Source organism: Eucyclogobius newberryi, unplaced genomic scaffold (genome assembly GCF_026437365.1).
Source record: "Eucyclogobius newberryi isolate DKJ021-1_F unplaced genomic scaffold, fEucNew1.0.hap1 SCAF_17, whole genome shotgun sequence".
NCBI classification, from domain to species: Eukaryota; Metazoa; Chordata; class Actinopteri; order Gobiiformes; family Gobiidae; genus Eucyclogobius; species Eucyclogobius newberryi.
The window spans coordinates 21,741,223-21,751,013 of record NW_027315801.1 but is presented as its reverse complement, the minus strand read 5'-3'; the positions used below and the strand labels follow the sequence as shown (position 1 = coordinate 21,751,013).

Below are 9,791 nucleotides of genomic sequence, written 5' to 3'. Positions count from 1 at the left end.
AAAATCCTGAAAGTGCATGTTCGAGTCGGCGTTTGTCACGGATCTGACGAGGCTCGATTTAGGACTCTGGACCAACAGCTGCAACGAGCCGGGGCTAAAATTAGACTAAACCAGCTCAGACCAGTGCAGTTTGGAGCTCCTGCCCACCAGCCAGAAAGTGTGTGGTTTAAACCTCGCCTGAGCAGCCATCGTGTCACCTTGCAAGACATTTTACTCAGAAGTACATGATTTACTATTACACTATTCCTAGCCTTTGGTTCAGAGTAAACGAAGCACAGACTGTTTGTTGTGAGGTTAGTTTATTGCATGTTTTAGTCTGAGGTTATCACAGTTGCACACAAAATGGAGGCCCTCGAGGGGTCAGAGGTCAATGGTGACATCAGGACTCAACGTCAAAGCCACGGTACTGCCATATTTCTACTTGTCGCTTTCAAATTGGGCTGCGAGAACTGTTTTAAGTTGATTTTTAAATACTTTTATTGAATACACTATTAGGTTGAAATGTGACTGAAGGTTTCTAGAAAGAGAATATTTACGAATAAAGTGTGTTGTGATTGGAGACATGTTGATTCGGTCACAGTCGATTTAATCCCACACCCGTCTCACCGGATTACAGCAATTCTCTCTGATACTTTATTTTTTAGACGTTTTTATTTCCAGTTGTAGAGAAAACGTTGAGTCCTGATTTTTACAGACAAGCTACAATGCACAAACAGCTCATGGAAGACTTTTTCACATTCAGGCGATTACAGTAAATTCATGTTTCCAGTCGAACCGTATCCTTGAACCAAATCTTGATCCAAATTCAGAAAAAAAAAAAAACTTCATTATTTGATTTCTGACCATGTGTTTTGAGTGTCACAGGTTTTGCAGTGGTTTAGTTGGAAAAGACACTGGACGCACTGCAAAGTTTTTTCTTATTTTAAATTGCGTTTCGTTCAAAGATGCAATTCTTGTAAACATTTTTTGGTGAAGAGCAGACAAGACAAAATGCATTTGAATTGTGAAATGTACACTTCATTACAATCTTAGAAGTATGACTGCATATTCTGTAATAAGTTTAATCTTTTGACCCTCACTGGCTTCAATCCAAAACATAATGTCACCTAAAACAAACATTCATTTATGAGAAAAAAAAAAAAAAGTCTAGAAAGTTTGCGTAAGACAATTAGTGGCACTTTTGATTAGGTCTGAAAATGATCTAAATTTAGAATTCTACAGTCTAACTTTTACTCTGCGATTTTGTAGATAATTTTCCTTTTAAACACAACAAAATGCGTTGTCGTTTTACATGAAATTGTTAGTTTATATTTTATACACTCTATGGATTTGTTGATTATGGATCTATAAGTATCTTAATTGTTACAAATTGCTTGGTCTGTTTTGTCCCAACTAAATGTAAACCTTTAGTTTTGCAGATCTGAAAATATAACAAAGTCTAAAGTATTGTGTAATCACTGCTGATGATGTTTTAGAAAAAGATTTCATTCAAGACATAAAAAAACAAATATTAAAATAATCTAAATCTATTTTTGTCAAACATTTGAGCACTTTGTAAAAGAGGAATTAAAGGTAAAACAATCCCTTTAGAGTGTGTCAGCCACACATTCAGCCTCATCACTGCATCGCAGCAAACTCCAAAATATCCTGCTCTCGCTGCTCGTTCCCCACAGACCACGCCCACTCGAGTGACCGGGTTCATTATCTTAACACTGAGAAACGACTGTCGATTAAATACGATTTTAGAATGATTCTGTTATACTTTGAAACCCTGTAGGTCGCTCGGTGTGCGTCGTCTGGAGCCAACGTTCAGCTGAAAATGTCCCTTTGAGATAATCACATACTGCATCAAATATAGAATAATACTTAGATATCAATATACTTAATATAAATCTCTGTCATTTTCCACATGTAAAACAAAACTTTGTTCCAAAGCACGACATTATTTTACAACATGTGCAAACGCATGAGATGAACTGATTTGTCAGCACAGGATTCTGATTGGTGGAGAACAAAGTCAACAGTTGAAACAAGAACCATTGGTCAAAACTTATGAAACCTCTCCAGGCTTTAAAGTTAAGACAATGACATAAGGCAGCGCTAGGATTTCACCGAGTCACAAACTTTGGAAACTGGACAAAAATGTGATATTTCATAAATTGATGAAAATCTTTAAATTTTTAATCTGATAAAGGCCAGACTCGAGTCGCTGGTCATGTCACGTTTTCAGTGGCGACTCGGTGAAAAACAAAATGGTAGGTGTGGTGTTGGCACCTTGAGCCGAGTTTGGCACAAACAGCAAAAACCGGAACACACCAAATACAGCACAGTCAACTTTCAGAGGACGCGAGTCTTTATCTCATTCAAACATTTTGTGCAATTTGTTTTATCGTGTAATATTTTATGTCAACTTCAACTTAACTGCAAACGAGACTGTGTTTTGTGACTTCACAAAAATATTTTGTGAGTTCAGAGTCACTGAATGACCGAAATATTACATTTCTTTACATCCTGTGTTGTTTAGTGCAAGTCGTTGCAGTGAGAGTCACACACAGCTCCAATTAAAAGTATCTAGTGAAATACTTGTACATATCCATTTATGAAATACATGTCAATAGTGTTAAATGCAGTTCTATTCTTTGGTCTCCGTGTTTGAGAACTTCAACACATGAGAATTGTTCAGTGGAAAGGTGCTTGGCATTTAACTGTTAAACTACAGAAAAAGAGTCCTCAAATATTGTTCAAATATGTTTGTCTGCACAGAGAGCTAGCAGCCATCTCACAAACCTCAACAAAAATACACAAACTTTCATTTTAAAATGACATTTCCATGTTTTTAGTTCAGATCTGCTACATGTCCCACTCCAGAAGACCTGCTCGAGTCTGTACAGAAGGAACAATGTGCCCTGGATTCAGCCACAAGTGTCGTTTCATTGCACATAATCAAGTAAAAAGCTTTACATGAAAAGCATCTCGCTCAGCTTACAGTGGAAATAAGTGGCACAAAATCATTATTGCATTAAAAATTGTGTTTATATACAGACGTATGTGTATTTGATTGATTGAATGTGTATTGATGGCATTAAAAACAAATTAGTGCAATGTTTTGTGTGGATGAAAATGTACAGCAGTGAATTCATTTAAAAAAAAAAAAAAAAAAAAAAATCACTGATGGGACAGGTCTAAAACGGTGCATGTTTTTAGCATTATACTTCTGTGCTTCTGTGTTGCAGCACTGGGGATTTCCCCATTGTTGGACAAATAAAGATCTTATCTTCTAATTCATACTTTGTGGCTTCATTCCTCCCGTTCCTCATCCTCGTATACAGACAAGGGCAAGCAATGTAGGCTTTATCATACAATCATTTATGGAAGTTTATTCCTTCCATGTTTATTCTATTTAGCCTCATAATACCGATCACAAAGAACAGCAGCAATAATTACTGAAAAATTGAGAATTTTTGGTTTTGCCGACTCCAAAATATGGCTCAGAAACGGCTCAATAAAGAGTCATTTTATCCTTGTGTTTATTGTAGCTCCGGAATTTGTCAAATCCACAAACGCCATCTCTCTTAAACGAGAATGGAAAATGTGTTGCAAAAAACAAAACATGTCCCTGAACCGTCTTATACAATTGTTGCCTGTAATTTTGTTCTGCAGTTTAAATGTCTGCATCTTCTAAATGGTGTAGAGGAAATATTGGTGGAAAACTGCCATTCGAGCCGTCTTTGTGAACAGCGGCCGAGCTTTCTTTTCATTCCAAAACCAATGACTGAGAAGAATAACCTTTCCCAGAATGATTTCAGTTCAAAGCATCGCTTGTTCCCACTGGACTCTGTTTGCATAGATTGTTGCAGATTTTGGTTCGACAAACCGTTTAAATGTTACTGTATCTCGTATGGCCCGGTTTTTCATGATGGCATTCATTTTGTTCTGGCGTTTCTATAAAAAGACTTAAATAACACAGTTCTGTCCAGGATGTTTCAGCTCTTGTTCAACTCATCATTTAAGATCATATCATTCCGTTTGGAGCAGAATTTGCATCTTCGATTACCAACCATTCAGCGATTAACATTTAGTCTTCTGGAGTGGGGGGAGGAGCGTGGGATTTGGGGGGAGGCGGGGGTCTTTTTTTTTTTTTTTACAAGACGCTCTCAAAGACAATGACCTTGTTGTCATCTCCCGGAGCCATCGGGTTGAGGGACTTGACGTCAGGGGCCATGTACTCCAGGTGATGGCCCCCCCAGACGGGCTTGGTCAGGTGAGCCCAGCGCTGATGATAAAACAGAGAAACAATCAACTGTGAACTGAAACATCATAATAAATTCACTTATTTTTAACAATGCTGAAATGAGCTTTTTTGTTTTTGTTGAATGGTTAATATTTCTCTTTTGGTTCATGAAAAAGGCTTAAGCGTTAATCCAGACAGAAAATTGACCAAAACTAACTAGAAGCATTTTCCATTCATGGCCAAATGTCCGTAGCTGAACATGAAAATACATGAACATAAATGAGCATGTGTGCAGTACCTGGGAGAAGCTGCCCTTGGCTCTGACCAGCTTGTAGAGCAGACTGAGCGGGATGCACAACATGGAGGAGAGGGCCAGGCACCAGCCGATCACCTCGCCCCACCACGGATAGATGTAGTCGTTGTTGTAGGTGAGGGGCTTGTAGTTCACCAGGTGGAACAGGAAGATGCCCTAAAAATATCAGAAGACTCAGTTACATGGACTCAAAGAGGACCAGATTAAGCAGAAATCAACCAGAATGAACAGACACAATGTTAAGTGTTACACAACTGCCAGTGCTGTTACATGGTTGGTTTATGACTTTAATAATAAACAGTACTGCCGTGTAAAGCACTTACCATACAGACGCATGGAGTAATGAATGACCAGCACCACTTCATCCAGGGAAACGGCCTGTAGCCGATCATCCGGGCCACGTCGTCCATAAACCTGTCCGCTCCTGTAAAAATACGGGATATTTTTTGTATAAATATTTGGAAAAACATAACATGTAAAAACTGTTTAACAGAAGAACCGACCGTAGACCCAGGCCACAACCACGCATTCCCAGAAGGCCTGCCATAGGAGCGTCATTCCACTGGCCGAGTAGTAATCAAAGAGTTGGAACACGTACATCCCGCCCTGCGGAGAGACGAGAGCCAATCAGACAACAGAAGAGGGAGTGGCAGACAGGGGAGAGACACCAGAGAAAGAGACCAATAAGAGAAGAGAAAGAAATTGACTGGTCAGAAGAGAAACCAGAGGAACAGGCGAGAGAGGAAGTGGTGATAATAAGCACAGTTCCAACTCAATTTTGGTATTTACAACTGAGGAATCGAGATGAGGAGACTTGGCTGAGGATATATAGGTAAAAGAAATGAACCTATCCTATTGGAAAGAAGCAAACTGACCAACCAAAGAAGAGGGGAGAGACAAAAGGGTGAAAAGAGGAGGGAAGACTGATCAAATCATACTATAGAGGAATTAGAGAGGGAGTTACTGACGTGCGTGACCATGGACAGGTCGATGATGAAGCAGAGGAGGCAGCAGATTGCTACAGCGATCTCCCTCTTGTACTTGTGGTGATAATGCGTTGGGAAAAGGTCCATGATTCCAGTCACAAAGCCCTCCACGCCCACAAACTGAAAACAAACACACTCGATTAGTATGGACAAACATAAACCTGACAAATCATTTGAATAAAATATAAATGAATTACTATTTGTGGTCATCGTGGGTACAAAGTAATGCTGCAGACAGGGGTGATACGTTGTGAATGTGACTCTAGCAAAATGCCGGTGAGTTTTTTACCTGGCTGTCCAGTCCCAGCATGAGTAACATGAAGAAGAAGAGGGCGGCCCACAGAGGAGCAACGGGCATCAGACTCACAGCTTTTGGGTACGCGATGAACGCCAGACCTGGACCTGGATACGATCACAACAGCGAGAAATGAACAACAATTAAACACAGTTGCCTTAAAAGGTTGAATGAACAATTCTTTTGGCCCTAATCTGAGTCTCATTCCCTCGTGGCGTGGACTGCGATTAGTCCTGCCACGTATCAAGCACCTACCGCTCACCTGCAGCCGCGTCCCCATGAGCAGCACGTTTCCGTGTGTCTAAGCGCATTGATCTATCATAATATAGTTCCCTCAGTGTACGGGACAAAATGAAGACGGAGAAAGTGTGTTTGAGCTGACTCAGAAGAGGACGAAAATCTACGGGAGACGAGAGATGTGATGCGATCCGTCGCGCTAATAAACAAACGCATGTGTGTGTTGTATCAGTCCGCACGGGCGAGTGCACATGCGCACTTCCGCCTGCGTTCTCAAATCGCGGACTAAAAAAAACTACAAACATTCAAGTACCAATAGTTCCTGTACAAAGTGCAAAAAAATAAATACATCTGTATTTGACTAAAGTGATACAGGTTTGCAAAACAAGGAAGGAGAGAATAAAGAATTAAACAAAGAGATGGGACACTTAGAAGACAAGGATAAGGATATAGGGATGTAGGAGACAAGGAGCAAGGATATAAGGGATATAAGGAACTAGAAGGGCACGAGGAGGCAGGGGCAGAGCAGGTGTCAGAGGAGAGTGGGAGGTTTGCCGCAGCTTAAGGCTCAAATGTGTTCAGCGTGCTAAATGTGCTAAATTTAATGGCCTGATGTCATTAAGTCAAGTGACTCGAGGCTAAAATTACAACTGTACAGTTAGCACAGTGGAGAGGGGAGGGACAACACGGACCAGCCAGAACTACTTTCTCTTTTTGGTCTGATGCTGCTTCACAGTGGCTAGAGTTTCTCCCGAGAGCTTTTTGACAACCAATCAAAACACTCAAAGGGGAGGGATCTGTGACGCAGCATATCCAGTGTGTGAATTATCATCATCTAAACTAGCGTCCCAGACAAATGACTCTTTTGCTACGGCAGTGCCGTTTTTATTGTAGGACCACAACAACTTAAAATAATGACACTCATAAAAATAAAGACTGATGGGAACAAGGCAACACAGCACATTCCTCTGTCTTATTGCCTCTTAATCCCACCTTTAAAATCCCGCCTTTAAATCAGATGCAGACCTACCTGACTCTGCTACTTGGGAGATGTCCACTCCCTGCTCTGCGGCCATGAAGCCCAGGATGGAGAAGACCACAAACCCAGCGAAGAAACTAGTCCCACTGTTGATCATTGCCAGGAGGAACGCATCTCTGAGGAGAAATAGGGAAATATACTGCCATTATCACGTTAAAGGAGCAGTTTAGATGCTCAAGTGCAGATTACTCGTGTTCTCAAATATCCGTGTATGTAAAGGTTTAGCTCGTACTTGTAGCAGTCGTTGTTGAAGCGGTTATAACTCCCCAGAGCCGTCAGAGCTCCCAGGCCAATTGCATAGGAGAAGAAGATCTGGGTCCCAGCGTCTATCCACACCTGAAAGATGAGATTTAAATTAATAACATAAAGACTATATTATCCAGAGTATATCATGTATTAGAGAGCGTTGTACCTGCGCCTCCTTCAGTTTGGACCAGTTTGGGCTGATGTAGAACATGATGCCGTCATAAGCTCCAGGCAGAGTCAGTCCTCTGATGAACAGGATGATCAGGACCACATAGGGGAACGTGGCAGTGAAGTACACGATCTGCAAACCAAAGACAAATCATCAATTATTTGCCATCGTTTGTTTAGCTTTTGAGCCATTACAGCATTTTATTTCACAGCTACACACTTGTATTCCCAGGGGTTAAAATAGTAAAGTAGGACAAAACCAGAACTAAACCAGGATTAAAAATTTGCCCCATTCATTCATTTCGGAACATTCCAGCCGACCTGAATCGAGGCACGTCGTCTTGTACCCGCTGACTTTCTGAAGCCCTAAATTCCAGTTATCTTCGGCTCCCCACGGCATGAAAACATTCTTTAGTCTATCTGTGAACACTTCTCAGGTTCGAGCTCATGTGGAGCAGAGACGGCAGGGAACAGACAGTGAGAGCTGTGAGAACCCAGGCCCATCGCTAAACTAAAATAATGTGTTTAAGACCTGCTGTGAGACCTTGTCCTCGTCTGTGCCGGGCCAAACCTGGTTCAGACCTGGTTTGGACGTGGCTTTGGTCCTGACATAGTTTTGAGAATGGACGGGTCGCGGCTTTAGGCTTTGTAATGTTGTCGTTTGAACCTGGTTTAGGGAAAAGCATTCATTTGGACCATTTTGATCTGATTAACCTGGTTTCAGTCCTGATTCTGTTCCAATTGTGATCTGGTTTAATCAGGTTATGGACCTAATTTAAACCTGGTTTAGAGCTGTGTTTGTCTTGGTTTGGCCTCGTTTTTAAATACATTTAAACTACAAATGTAACTACTATATTTCTTATCTTGACAATGGTTAGAAAATTACTTTACAGATACAGTTTGTTCTGGTTCAAGCTGCTGTCCTATAATGACCTCGTAAAAAATATCTGGGAGGGAGGGACTGAGCACGGTGCCCGCTCAGCAGCGCACGTGCTGAAAAGAACTTTCATCAGGACAAAATCTCCTCCAAAACTGCTGTGTTTGATGAATACCTGAGGAGAGGGCAGCTTGAGACCGTTCCAGACACAATAATAATAATAATCTGTGAACAACTGAACAGAATCTTCAGAGATCTGCCTAGTGAAGGTTGCACTGGAGGCACACGTCAGCAATCCACAATGACAGATTATTAGTAGCAACATGTAACCTCGCTCACTCGTCTCCCAGAACATTTACTTCCACGAGCTGCAACATAACTGTATTACCACCACCAACAATCAATCTGTCCCGACCCTTCATCTCTAATCTCAAATCATTTATAAAAGAGATATTTGTTGATCTGTTGACATTTAACCGTCCGACCTGCTACTGCAAAACACGTCACTGCAGCTGCTTTGTCTCCATGGTCTGCGTACATTCTTGTGTATGGGAGTGTGAGAAAACGAGTGAAGGGTTTGTTAGTGCTTCGAGTGGCCAGTGGATGAGTTGAGCATATATTTACAGTTCCTTAACCAATCCGATATGAAGTTTCAGAGTAATTACTTTTACCATACCGACAGGAAAATCTGAAACACACATTCATTGAAGCTTACATAAGCTTCAACTACATAATCAACCGTAATCTCATAAAGCCTCAGTCTCTGCTGCCTCGGCCTCTCAGGTTCGCTTCTGTTTTTGTAGATGATTCTCAGGTTTTATTGCGTCTGGACTGGAGCCAGATCACAGACCTCAATCTAAAAGACCTTTGTTAATTTTCATTCAAAACGTTAAAAAAAAAAAGAAAGTGAAACGAGATTAGATTAATCTCAATATAATATCATGTGGCCTTGCACCTTTGCCGATGTTCCCTCCATCCTCCCTTCCTTCCTTCCTTCCTTCCTTCCTTCCTAGTCCCCTCGATCCTTCCTTTTTAGCCTCTCCTTATTAAATTGAATCACGTCTCACTGCAGTCTGCCTCCCCCCGCTCTTGTCCAATCAGCGAGCGCCACGTCACTGACCCCCTGCCCTTCATGCTGTAACCACGGTGACGTACTGGCGGGTCACGTGACACAGTGAGACGGGATCACGTGACCAGGGACAGTCACGAGGTAACGCACACCTCGGGGTCCTGCCACTGTACGAGGGCCCTCGATTAAGCTCACGTTTTGATCAATGGCAGAGTGGGTAACCTTTGGAGACCCCCGAATATTTTACCCACGGGAGGTTAAAGGGGAGACAAAAACTCAGCTTAGTTTGAACCATGTGGTGAGTGGTCTGGCCTGTTCTCCTGGTGTTGA

The 9,791-nt window shown here is 41.6% G+C and overlaps 1 protein-coding gene across 2 annotated transcripts in view; it reads right to left on the bottom strand.

The window, feature by feature from the left end:
* Positions 1 to 282: 282 nt before the first annotated feature.
* slc6a8 (solute carrier family 6 member 8) overlaps positions 283 to 9,791 on the bottom strand; it is a 30,159-nt gene continuing 20,650 nt past the window's right edge. For both annotated transcript variants that reach the window (XM_072449424.1, XM_072449425.1), the window contains 9 exons: positions 7,514 to 7,648; positions 7,334 to 7,437; positions 7,093 to 7,217; positions 5,820 to 5,932; positions 5,513 to 5,650; positions 5,048 to 5,150; positions 4,868 to 4,968; positions 4,530 to 4,700; positions 283 to 4,273 (listed from right to left, as the gene is read on the bottom strand). In XM_072449424.1, the coding sequence (XP_072305525.1) occupies positions 4,142 to 4,273; positions 4,530 to 4,700; positions 4,868 to 4,968; positions 5,048 to 5,150; positions 5,513 to 5,650; positions 5,820 to 5,932; positions 7,093 to 7,217; positions 7,334 to 7,437; positions 7,514 to 7,648 (1,122 nt within the window). In that variant the 3' untranslated portion in view covers positions 283 to 4,141. The remainder of the gene's footprint in view (positions 4,274 to 4,529; positions 4,701 to 4,867; positions 4,969 to 5,047; positions 5,151 to 5,512; positions 5,651 to 5,819; positions 5,933 to 7,092; positions 7,218 to 7,333; positions 7,438 to 7,513; positions 7,649 to 9,791) is intronic.